The sequence below is a fragment of the Dendroctonus ponderosae genome, unplaced genomic scaffold (assembly GCF_020466585.1).
Source record: "Dendroctonus ponderosae isolate FM_Combo_2020 unplaced genomic scaffold, Dpon_F_20191213v2 Dpon_F_20191213_1, whole genome shotgun sequence".
In the NCBI taxonomy this organism is placed as follows: domain Eukaryota; kingdom Metazoa; phylum Arthropoda; class Insecta; order Coleoptera; family Curculionidae; genus Dendroctonus; species Dendroctonus ponderosae.
The window spans coordinates 48,966,172-48,978,740 of NW_026017110.1; the positions used below are offsets into that span (position 1 = coordinate 48,966,172).

General features: G+C 43.1%; 3 protein-coding genes across 6 annotated transcripts; 2 read left to right on the forward strand and 1 right to left on the reverse strand.

The window, feature by feature from the left end:
* Window positions 1–363: 363 nt before the first annotated feature.
* LOC125502565 (NHL repeat-containing protein 2-like) lies at window positions 364–3,532 on the reverse strand. Its single transcript, XM_048661099.1, has 10 exons — window positions 3,199–3,532; window positions 2,952–3,136; window positions 2,735–2,901; window positions 2,429–2,679; window positions 2,202–2,374; window positions 1,938–2,132; window positions 1,640–1,873; window positions 1,371–1,582; window positions 965–1,311; window positions 364–861 (listed from the first exon to the last, which is right to left on the reverse strand). The coding sequence occupies exons 2-10, from the start codon at window positions 3,088–3,090 to the stop codon at window positions 414–416; spliced, it is 2,166 nt and encodes a 721-aa protein (XP_048517056.1). The 5' UTR covers window positions 3,091–3,136; window positions 3,199–3,532; the 3' UTR covers window positions 364–413.
* A 741-nt stretch (window positions 3,533–4,273) lies between these two features.
* LOC109532963 (39S ribosomal protein L43, mitochondrial) lies at window positions 4,274–5,494 on the forward strand. Of its 4 annotated transcripts, none has more exons than XM_019898120.2 (6): window positions 4,280–4,420; window positions 4,470–4,594; window positions 4,657–4,816; window positions 4,870–4,976; window positions 5,038–5,209; window positions 5,265–5,494. In XM_019898120.2, exons 3-6 carry the CDS (start codon window positions 4,680–4,682, stop codon window positions 5,398–5,400), a joined length of 552 nt encoding a protein of 183 aa, XP_019753679.1. In that variant the 5' UTR covers window positions 4,280–4,420; window positions 4,470–4,594; window positions 4,657–4,679; the 3' UTR covers window positions 5,401–5,494. The 4 variants fall into 4 exon arrangements, with proteins under 4 accessions (XP_019753680.1, XP_019753679.1, XP_048517059.1 ...); XM_048661102.1 differs by having other exon boundaries at window positions 4,333–4,420; window positions 4,482–4,594; XM_019898121.2 differs by lacking the exon at window positions 4,470–4,594 and having other exon boundaries at window positions 4,274–4,318.
* A 97-nt stretch (window positions 5,495–5,591) lies between these two features.
* Window positions 5,592–7,700, forward strand: LOC125502566 (cyclin-K-like). The gene is made up of 3 exons (XM_048661100.1): window positions 5,592–6,502; window positions 6,562–6,821; window positions 6,881–7,700. Exons 1-3 carry the CDS (start codon window positions 6,406–6,408, stop codon window positions 7,664–7,666), a joined length of 1,143 nt encoding a protein of 380 aa, XP_048517057.1. The 5' UTR covers window positions 5,592–6,405; the 3' UTR covers window positions 7,667–7,700.
* The last annotated feature ends 4,869 nt before the right edge of the window (window positions 7,701–12,569 follow it).

The window sequence follows — 12,569 nt, forward strand, 5'->3', positions numbered from 1 at the left end:
GGACAGGAAAAGATTTAATTCGTCCGATCTGGATCTGTCGAATCAAATCTCTACGTATCTGAACTGTACGGATAATCTGCCCGTGTATGGGGCGCTAATGAGTTGTAATTCATTGGTCAATGAGTTATTAGGCAGTATTGAATGAGTCCATGCAGCATTGCCAGGTCGCCGCAATGGCCACCCGATATATTTTAGGTGATTGGTAGCCTTAGCAAGATACATATCGTTTTGAAATCGAAACTGGTTATTTCTATAAGGAATCTTATAAGCGATACGCGGAAACGCAGCACTTTATGTAAATGTTACCATAGATTTGCACTGTAACGATACAACAATAAAGGGATTGAATAAAAACGAATGGAGTCCAATCAAACAATATAATGCACCATGTTACAAACGAAAAAAATAAGACATCAGAGAATCTGGACGTTGTTCTTGTCCAGCAGCACGCGCACCGGCGTCTCCAGGCAATCGGCGCCACTTTGCGACACCACAATGGGCACTCGGATAGTGAAGGCGCGCGGTAGGCAAACATCTTCACTGCAGGTGATTAAGCTGAAGCTCACATGCAAACTGTGCACATGGTCCGGGTCCAAGTGGGCAGGCACACTGACCACCACGTCCACCGATTGGGCGGCAGTGCCATTGGTGGGCACGCAGGCGAAAGTGGGCGCTGGAAGCTCAGTCGTCCACCTCTGGGGCGCGTCCACCGCCAGCTTCAGACCATCGGCAAAGGAGATGGAAAAGTTTGCGAGAATCTTGCCGCCCTTCTCGCTCACAATCAACGGTTTGGGCAGCGATAGAAGCGGTTTCCTGGATGGGCTGTCGCTGGTGGTTGGATTAGTGGGCACATGGGCAGCCCTGCAGGTTAAATTTACTGGCTCAGCTTCAACACAGTCCAAGTTTTTTTTTGCGTTAGATCATACGTCCGATAATTACATTGTCTACATATGGAAACCCATACCTTAATTCCAGTTTCTGCACTTTACTGATTGTCCCATTCCTGCCCAAAGTCACCACTTTCACTTGGTGGTTGTTGGTGTCGGCCAGGTAAATTTTCTTGCCGTCCGCACTCACGCATAGTCCGCCTGGTTCCTTAAAGGCCCAGTCGGCAAAGTCGGTGCTGTCCAGGTTGTTGTTGACCATCAGCGTAACCACTTTATTTTCCGTGACGTCCACCCGTTTCAGCTTGTGGTTGTAGGTATCAGCTACAAACAGCGTCTTTCCGTCCGGGCTGCCAGCCACCCCCAATGAATGCTGTAGTTTGGCCTCGTACAAGACACCGTCCCGATCGCCGAAGGCAAACAGATTCTGAAAAAATCGCCTCTAAGTTAAACTTTAGTCGCTTTTCATGTGCGACTAGAACGCACATTCGGATTGCGATCGCCGCCTACTACAGGAGTGACTTTTCCATCAGCCAACGATAGACGCCGAATGCTCGAGCTTTCGCTGTCTGCGACATAAACTTCCTTCGCAACTTCAAACAGAGCCAACCCTGAGGGCTGTGCAAAAGCTGCAGCATGCGGGTAGCTGTTGTTGCGGTTCTCTTCTCGTCCGGACCCCGCGATGTTGATGCAAGTTCCTGCAATCAACCAATCTATGGGGATGCGATTTCCGATGACTTGAAAATTTCCCTTACCGCTCGTGTATTTTTTGCATTTCCACCAGACGGTGTCGTCCAAAAACAAAGCCCAGACCTGGTGGGTCCCGGCCATGGCTATAAGAAGCACCTCCTTGATAGGCGGCTTGCCGTCCGGATGGAACGTGAGGTCCATATCTCGCGTCCGATACACGCAAACGTCCCACGGACTGGAAATTTCCTGTTCCGAGCCAGACTTGCCCCCCAATCGGTCGTGGCCCTGCTGCCCAGTGCCTATAGATCGGAAATAGTTTTCGGCTCAATGAAGCAGGCGAATCTTACCCAGAGCGCGCCCTACCTGCCACCGTCACCACACTCCCTTTATCCAGGTCGATTTTCCTGATGGCGTGATTCTCGGTGTCGGCCACATACAAAATGCTTTTAGTCCGAAATGTGACCCCTTGCGGATTGTTGAATTGGGCAGCCTCTAAACTGCCGTCCTCAAAGCCGAGCTTCCTGCCCCCGATCACGTTCAGTATCAACCCGCTACTGTCTAGACGCAGAAAAGTTTAGGTATTGTGGTTTTTTCCAGCTTTCTCCGCTTCAAAAGAAATCGACTTACCAACAATCAAAATCCTGTTATTGCCCGTGTCGGCTATCGCCAGGATCTGATGGTCATTCTCGTCCAGAAATGTGGCGATTTTCCCCGGGAATAGTAGAGGCCCCTTCAGTGCGGGCAACAGATGGAAAGCCGACTTCAGGGGCAACGTGTGGTTGGAAATGAGGTGCTTTTTCCTGAAACCCCCCAAGTTTAACCGATCGTTTGCTTGCATGCGATCAGCTGCTCACTGGTAAAAGTCCAGTGTGACCCGGATGTAGTCGAGCAGGTCGTCTTTATGTCCCTCACCAGTCAACATTACAATGGGGTTGCCGTGGGGCCCCAGCATGAGCAGCGTGGGCCAACAGTGCACGTCGCAGTTCTGCCACATTTCGGAGTTGTGATCATTTACCACCGGGTGACCGATGTTGTACCGCTGCACCGCTGCCAGAATATTGGCAGACAGTTTTTCGTTCTCAAACTTGGCGCTGTGCACACCTATCTGAAATAGTTGGCTGTTGAATCGGCCGCTCTTTAAACGGGCCCTCCCAACTTACAACAACAAGACCGTCTTCAACTGAAAATCTGCTTTCAATTTCACGCAAATCAGGTATGATGTGCATGCAGTTGATGCAGCAATAGGTGAAGAAGTCAAGCACCACGACCTTGCCTTTTAGATGGTTGGCAAAGGACAGGGGCTCTGCCACGTTGAACCATTCCAGGCCTGATCATTGCGGTGAGGAAAAAACTCTGGCAAGTTTCGCATATACTTACCATTGCTGAAGTCGGTAATGGGGGCGTACTTGACCGTCCGCAAGTACTCCCGAATAGCCTCGTCTCTGTCCTTGCTCAGGGCAATCAGGCGAAGTAGCTTTTCGTTCGAATAATACAGGTAGTTCTCTTCGGCGTCCATGGTCAAGGGTCTATGGTTGGCGAAGCGAAACAAACGTGCCGCCGCCCTGCGAATTAAGTTCATTTGCTCATAAACAGCACTAAACAGTGGCTCAGAATGGAAATTCACCTGGGAACTGTTCACATATCAACGAATGCCTTGCATTGACATGTAATGGGGTTAAGGCCACCGAAGACTCTGAATGCAAAAATCTAAGGTTATAGTTGGCTGGCGCCGAAACTCAAGCAATATCCTGGAAAAATCGCAAATAATAATAAGCAGATGCCCACTGGAAGTCCCTCGGTGGTTCAATTTCAATGATACAATGAATATAACGTAGGATCTTGCGTCGATTGGCGTGACGTCAGTGGACGTCTGTCTGCTCAATGTGATTGTGATGTGATTAAATATAGCTTATTTAGTCTTTGTCACATTTAATTATTGTTTCACAAATCTTCTTTATAATTACAAAATGCTTTGCAGCAGGTTTTAAACTTGAAAATGAAAAGTAACAAAAATTTATTTATTTTGTAGGCTAGCATAGTTGCCAGATATGCAATAAAGTATAGCGTTTGCTTTTGGCAAGTACCCCAAAAGTTCGAATTGCAAATTCCTCTCATAATCATAATTTTTGAAATGATGAGAGCATATTCGTATTTGCACGACAACAAGCATTCTCCCATAGCTACTTCCATAATCCCTACGAAGTGCCTGCATCCCTAATTCTAGTATTTCAGGACGTTTAAATGGAAAACCACAGAACATACCCCCTTTTTTGGCGGGATATTTTGTGTGGAAAACTACAACAATAAAGGCAACATGAAATAAAATCTGATAATGATTTACTTTGCGACTTTAAAACTTATGTATGAAACGGGATTTTTCTTAATTGCTGCTCATATCCATAAGCAACACAAAAGATCACCATTTTGGAAACAAATAAAACAGACTAACGCAATTTTGTCCTTTCACACACTTATTTTTAAACTAGCACGAAACAATAATAACACCTTGGCACGCTAACATATACTGTTGTTGAAATCTATCTTGTTTGAATTTACAACACACGCAAACCGTATAAAATATTACAAAATAAAACTGATGCAGTTTTACCAGGTAAAACAAAACGGGTCTGACAGAGACAAGCTACCGTCTCATTAGGCGATCTCTCTCTATTACCCCTGATACAAAATCTCCGGTTTTCAATAACGGCCGGGGCCGTTTCAGGTACTTTAGTATACAGCATAGAGTAAGTAATTTTTTTTTACTTTCTCTATGGTATACAGTTCATTGGGCGTAGCATGGGTGTAGGTCCGAACCGTATTTTGGTATTTTTGTACGGTATTGTACGGTAAATATAGCCAGTGCGAAGGCTCTTTTCATTTTTTTTTGGTCACCAGCCATGTTTTCAGCCTTCAATCCGAATTTATGGAATTCAGGAATCTTTTCAAATGGCTTGTACGGTAATACGCCTCACAAAACATCCCCCCATAGATAAAGACGAGCAGGATAAAGACCCTAGGGGGTATGTTCTGTGATATGCGTTTGAAAAGTTGGCCACCCTGTCCTAACCTAAACCAAAATCAGAATTTCAGAATCCGGAGGGAACGATGTCAAATTCCCATTTGTTCCTGAAACCGGCCTTCATAACAACTCCAGGCCAGAATGGAGTTGGCCGATACGTTTGCCAGTTGCAGCGGGTTGTCCTGAAGTTCTGCATGAGCCATGGGAGCAGCCGCGGAGTTCGGTAAGTGCTTGCTGGTGCTGCGGCTGAAAGCTCGCCTAATTCGCCGATTGCAGGGAGTTCATCGAAACCCGACTGCTGGAGTTTGTGAAGGAGAGTCCGGAAGTGGCTGTGTACTTGAAACCCCGCCGACACAAATCGCCGATCATCAAGGCGGAGTACTGTAGGTGCCGGCTTCTCGGGCTGCGAAAAACTTTTAATGCTTCGAATTTGGGCTGTTCCAGTGAATGGCGAAACGCAATGGGTCAACGCCAGACAGTTCACAGATGACGAAGTCCTCAAGTGGCTCAACCTGCTCAAGTCACAGTCCTCGAACCGCTCGGGCGTCCGGCTGAGGAAACTGATGCACACTGATTTCCCGTCCATCCAGGGGCCGTGGACGCCTTATTTGTTCAGGTTGGGACTGGTTAACGTGGAAAGTTGGCAGGAGATCACTCTTAGAGCCTTGTAGGGATCCTCAGCTCAATTTGGCGCGTTTCCCCAGCGAGGAACTCTCGAGGCCGCTGCATGGCACGAAGACAGCCACCCAGCAGCTCTTCGAAATATTTGAGAAGCAAAAAGCGGCACAAAATGCCAACAGTAGCTAAGTGGTGTTTTGCAGTTCCAGTAGCGACGCTTCGACTTATGTTTGGTCTTTGTGTGTGTAACCAAATGGACTAGGAATAAAAAGGAAAATACTGAGGACGCCTCTGATTCTGCAGAGCAGGTATTCTATATTCCATAATTTGAATTGCAAAATTGGGTTTTCATGTACTCTATGTCTGATTTTGGAAACTCTATACAACGGGAGCCTCTACCAGGACAGTCGCTCCGCGATTAGGACCGACATCACGTTATAGAAAATCTCATAACAAACATTTCTCCTACAGATTTTTTGAAAAAATGCCGTTTTCCACTACTTTTTATCCTCTGAAAGTCGCCAATTTTTATGATTGACACCATGATAGTCCCGCTCTCGGCTTTTTGAAGTGCTCTTAAAATATGGGGCAAAAATTTATTTCCGTAGATTTAAGCCACAATTTAGTGGGTCAAATTACGAATTCGATGACTCAAGGCGAAAATTAGCTAGATATAAAGTACATGAGCTGCCGAAATTGATCTGCTGCGGTCAAAAAGTAACGAATTTCCGCGTGTTGCAGCTTTGTTTCTCTAAACAATTTGAAATCAGGCACAATATAATGTAATTTCCGGCACCAAATTAAAAAAAAACTTTCAAATGCGCATAAATGCAAAATATTCCCTCAGCATTCTAATCATGGATTCTAGTACATACCTCAATTTGAGATGGAATGCTAAACACGATCTCTCGGGCACTTTGGCAACGCCGCCGCAAAACTCAACTAGGTTACGTCTCGATGACACCAAAAACTACGGTTATAATCCGCCCTCATCATCGAAGTCACTCGCACAGAACATACCCCATAAGGGATACTCGTCTTTATCTATGATAAGGGATAGAACATAGGGTTTTGTGGTCACTCGTGTTTATCTATGATCGAAGTCGGCGAAGCTTGTAAATTATCTGCAGAGCATCAGAGGGTGGTAATCTGTGGAGATAATTGCCTCAACGCGTGCAAAGTGCAGTATTTACAATGCCCGGCTGGTACTACGATAAGAAGGAGTTGCGGAACACGCCGTCTGCCACCGCGGGGCTGGACTTCAAAACCGAAATGCGATATCGAAAGGAAGGTAAGCGTTTCCGCAACGGGGGTCCCAAGTTGTGTTTTCAAGCTCCCGATTTCTTGCAGGTGCTCGCTTCATCATCGACACTGGGATGAAGATGGACTTGGGGTACAACACGACAGCAACAGGCGTGGTGTATTTCCATCGCTTCTACATGTTCCACTCGTTCCAACAGTTCCCACGATACGTTACGGCCTGTTGCTGCCTGTTCCTGGCCGGGAAGGTAGAGGAGACGCCCAAGAAGTGCAAGGACATCATCAAGATTGCCAGGACCTTGCTACCCGACCACAAATTCACCACCTTTGGGTGCGATCCCAAAGAAGAAGTAAGGAAGGGCGCCGCCTTTTTCTCGCGTAAATGTTTCCTTGAGTGTTGCATTTCCAGGTGATGACCCTGGAGCGGATTCTGCTCCAGACCATCAAGTTCGATCTTCAGGTTGAGCATCCTTACCAGTTTCTGCTCAAGTACGCTAAATGTTTGAAAGGCGACAAGGCCAAGCTGCAGAAGATGGTTCAGATGGCATGGACCTTTGTCAACGACAGCCTTTGCACTACGCTATGCCTTCAGTGGGAACCCGAGATTATTGCAGTTGCGCTAATGTATCTCGCGGGTAAGCTTAGCAAATTTGAAGTGATGGATTGGGTGGGGCGCAGTGCCAAGCACCTGCGATGGTGGGACATGTTTGTCGAAGACGTCACCATGGATCTCCTGGAGGACATCTGCCATCAGGTCCTAGACCTCTACTCGCAGCCGGCGGCCGCAAAATCGCCGCCCGAAAGCCCCCCATTGTCGGGCGAAAAGGCGCCGATATCGCCAAAAAATGCCGCGAATGGCAACGAGAGAACGCAAATCTCGCCGGAACAGCCGCCGGTCCCTGCACTGCCACGGCTTCCACCACCTGCCGATGTGCCCCAATTTCCCTACCAGACCTTCACGCACGCACCGCCCCCACTGGCTTCGTATGCCCCAGTGTCGTTTCCAGCACCGCCTGTCAATACGCCGCCGCCCGCGCCCCCTCACATCGCTGGCCCGCCACCCAACGTTTTTCCGCCCTACGTCAACCATCCGCCGCCTTTTCCCGCAGTGGGGCCCCCACCGCCCTACTTCGGCAACGGCCTGCCGCCCTCACAAAGTCAGCATCCTCATCGACAGTACTTTCAACCTTCGTAATATTAAGATTTATCAATAAATTAGTATCGTTGTTCCTTCGGTTGTCAATAAACCTTCGTTTCTTGTGCATCCACCAGAAGGTAAAGAAATCGGGAGACTTAACGACTTAACCTAACCTTGTTTTGATGGAGTCGAATCGGGACTAGAAATAGAAAAGATAAAATTTCTATGGAAAACTTCTGGGGTAAGCATAAAATGAGTAAATCGTAAAGTGGTAAACTAACATTGGTAAGAAAAACACATCTTTCATTATTGACCTAGGGAGAGAAATATGACTATGACTCACTAGGAAAACGTTGTAAATTATAGTGACCCTTCAGGTTAGCAGCATAGATAAAGACGAGTAGCAGAGAGTTAACTGAGATTTTTGAAAAACTGGCTATTCTTGACAATTCGCTAGTTCAACCGCCCTGGTGGCTAAAATTATAACAACACGTTAACTAGTAATTTGGTGATTGTGATTTGCTTTTGTTTCGTTCTAATCAACTTTTGCAAGATTTTAAAGAAATAGAAACAGATCGAAAAGTGTGTAAGTATTGTTTGAAGTTACATAAATGGATAATAGATAAACAAGTGTCAACTGTCATGAGCACGCGTAATTTGACGTTTCGCAGCAATAGACTGAAGACTCTACAAAAACAGTGGTGCCAATCATGATAGGTAGGATCTTGCGTCGATTTGCGTGACGTCAGTGGAAATCACTGCGTTTCGTGATTTTCTCTGTCTGCTTAATACGATTAAATATCGCTTATTTAGTCTTTGTCAGATTTTATTATTTTTTAATAAATCTTCTTTATAATTACAAAATACTTTGCAACAAGTTTTAAACTTGAAAATGAAAAGTAACAAAATATTTTTTTGTAGGCTAACATAGTTGCCAGATGTGCACCAAGTAGAGCGTTTGCTTTTGGCAAGACGAGTGGCTCATCGTAGTAACGACTGTCATGGATCCATCATTTGGATTCAGCGTCGCTAACCTAAAATTTTCAATTTTGTTTTGTTTATGGACGGGTTGTTTACATACGCCTAGCGTTTATGGCGAGTATATACGTTTTTATTAGTTTTCCCTTTGGAAAGTTACTGAGAGACAAGGAGACAATGAAGTCCTGCGTACGCCATTATATATCCTTATGAAGTTTATTGGATAAACAGGGATTGTTTAATGCCTTTCGCGATTGATAACGTGTAACAACACAAACACTACACTTACATATTTGCTTCTTGTTAAATTATGAAAAACTTTCTAAAATGTTCAAACTAATTAGTGATGAGCAAAGCAAGACCAAGACTTTCTCTTGATTAAAAGAGCAAATCTTGGTTTTGATCTTGTTCTTGCATACATAGTCTTGGTCTTGCAAGTCCTGCTTTTATATAAGCCGGTAACAAGTTTTTAAACAATAGCGAACATTAAAGTTGTGGGTCTATAATAAGGAAGATATCGTCCGTTGAAGATTGCGACCGCTCAAAAACACTCGCACACATTGCAATTCAAACATAAATGTATAATTTTAACACGATTCAAATACTGTTTGAATTGAAAATATTGTTCGTTTTTGTAATGAGTGAGGTTTAGCAAATGCTATCTGCCTAGAGTTGGTATGCTAGAGCTTTGGGCTGTATAAGCCTCCAGCCTGGCTGATTACTTAGTAAATCCCTTTCGCTCATCGCTGAGGTACTCCTTCGCTTGCCCCGTTTATTCAATGAATAAGGATAATAAGGATATGTAATGGCGTAGGGAAAACCAATAAAAACGTATATACTAGCCATAAACGCTAGGCGTATGTAAACAACCCGTCTATAAACAAAACAAAATTGAAAATTTTAGGTTAGTTTGTGTTAGCGTCGTTGAATCCAAATGATGGATCCCTGACAGGCGATGAGCCGCCCGTTTGGCAAGTACCCCAAAAGTTCAAATTGCAAATTCCTGTCATAATCATTATTTTTGAAATGCTGAGAGCATATTCGTATCCGCACGACAAGCATTCTCCCATAGCTTGCACACGTTCTACAGCAAACTTTCCAACTACTAAACGCAAAATGCTCAGTTGTTTGTCTACAAGATTCCCAAAACACGCCCAAACGCATTCACCCCATGATTCAATAATTCATTGAATGATACAATGAATTCATTGTTGCTATACAACACTGCAAACCATATTATCATATAACTTTCCACTTTTGAACTATTGCGTTTTAAATTCAATGAAAATCTGTTATAGTGCTAACCAGTGACGTCATGTGCACACGAAAATCGAGTTTTCGACCGATTAATACCCTACCTTGTATTCATTGTATCATGCTTGCAACCTATACACATTGTATCCGGCGTCTAAGGCAGGGCCTACCTAAGCCTTACTGACGAGTCCAATAGGTAGGCCCGGGACGAAACGCAGCCCTGATTCATTAACCCCCGCGCCATACTGCGATGAGCCACGCGTTCCGTCCTCGGCCCTTTGACGTCGACACTTGTCTTCATCTATGGTCGACACCATCCATCCACATCTATATACTTCCTTACATCCCCCTTCCTACACCTAATACTAATATATAACTCTGAACTCTACTTAATTTTACTTTACCCTACGTTAGCTATTTTAAACAAATTGATTCAGACCCGGAGGTGGCTTGGAAATCCTTCCCGAAGTCATGATTGTTGTTTTCTCGATAATTTTCCTCTCCGCGTCTGAATCATCAAATCCTCATCATTTATCGCTGTATTCATACACTCTTGATATTGTTCACCCTCATCGCTATCATTACCACTATTCATGCACAAATATGCATTATTCTGAGTTTCCCGCTTTTCCGGTTCGATATCCAGCTCAATAAAGTATTTGACCTCGTCTCTACGAGTCTTATTATCAATAGCATTATTCTTTACATTCTTTCCTGCTGCCAATGAGTAACGGTTCTCATACGGTTGCCGGCTCGGTCAGTTTGTTTTATATTCAGTTTTTTTATAAACTTGCGATTTCTGAATAGTATTGAACCATTATTCATTTGCACTTTATAAACCCTGTATCTGACTTTCTCTAGAACAATACTAGGAAGCCAGTCGCCATTAGGTGTCCTTTGAACATATATTTTTTCGCCTACATTTAAATCTAACAATGCTCTTTTCCCTCTATTATAATATTTCCCTTGGTGTAACTGTCTTTTTGTACTTATGCTCTTATTATATGAATTTGATATTTTCGCTTTAGACTCATTTTTAGTTATTATTATGTTAGTTCTCAGTTTTCTCGACATTAGCAATTCAGCTGGGCATACATTGTCAAAGACTGGGGTGGATCTATAATGTAGAAGTGCAATTTGAATGTCTTTTTTGTTACCAAAGTTACTGGTATCCCATGACGCGAAAAACCTGATTTTAAAATTTCAATGACTGATTGTATTATTATTTGTGTCCACACATTCAATATACACATAATAATCAATCATTAGGAGATATTTCCGACCGCACAGTTCAAAAATGTCACATGAAATTTTATTCTATGGTAATGAAGGAATGTCATGAGTTATAATAGGCTCTGTAATTTGAGAGTTTGCATAAGTAAAACATTGATGGCATAGAGATATTTTGTTTTTAATATGCTCAGTCATACCCGGCCAAAATAATGATTGTTGTGCCAATTTAGTACATTTGTTAATCCCTAAATGACTATAATGTATTCTATTTAGCATTTCTTGCTGTAGCGCTTTAGGCACTACCAAGCATTTATCTTTAAAAATCAATCCGTCAGCAATTGTGAAGTCAGATTTATACGGTGCAAATAGTTTTACATTATCATTTAGTTTTTTCGTCGAATTAGGCCAACAGTTCAGAATTACATTTTTTAGTTGTTTAAGAATGGGATCGTTTTCTGTGTGATATTGAAAATCTTTAATTTTATCATCTGTGGCATTTAATTCCATTCTTACTAAACATATTTGACTCTCAATGTCCTTATCAAAGTACTCTTCCTCATTATGAATTACATATGCCCGAGAGAGAGCATCCACTAATATTTTTCTTTCCCCGGCTTAAACCTTAATTCTGTATCAAATTTTTGCAATTGCAGCATCATTCGCCGAAGTCTCGCTGGACATTTATTTAGAGGTTTTTTGAAAATTGATATTAAAGGCTGATGATCTGTCGCCACGGTAACCCTTTGCCCATACGCATATTGATAAAACTTGTTTAAACCAAAGTATATTGCGTAAAGTTCTTTTTCAATTTGTGCGTATCTTGTTTGTGTTTCTCTTAAAGCTTTTGAGGCATATGCACATGGCAGATTGTTTTGCAATAAGCTCCCACTCCCGACTTTGAAGCATCAACTGAAATTACAATTTTTTTATCTGGGTCAAAAAATTTCAATACGGGTGTATTAATATTTTGTTTAAGTTTTGAAACGCCTTCTCATGTACATCGCTCCAAATAAACTCCATATCCCTTTTTAGGAGTTCTCTTAGTGGTTGCGTTTGATCTGAAAAGTTTTTGATGAATTTACTTACATATGTTAGCATACCTAACATTATTTGAATGTCTTGCTTATTTGATGGTCGTGGTAGTTGAGAAATAGCGCTAATTTTTGAAGAATCTGGTGCAATTCCTTTATTTGTTATAATGTGGCCCATACATTTAATCTCTGACTGTCCAAAACGACATTAACCTAAATTGAATTTGATTATTTAGCTTTGCTCTCTCTAAGACTCGTCTTAGTCGTTGGTCGTGTTCTGTCTTGTTCCGTCCCCCACACAATAATGTCATCGTAAACGTCAGTACCGTCGATGTCACAAAAAATGTTTTTAAATCTGTCCTGAAATATTTCGGGAGCACTTTTGATACCATACGGAAGGCGAAGAAATTTATATCGACCATATGGTGTTCCAAAAGTGCACAAATTACTGCTATCTGTATCTA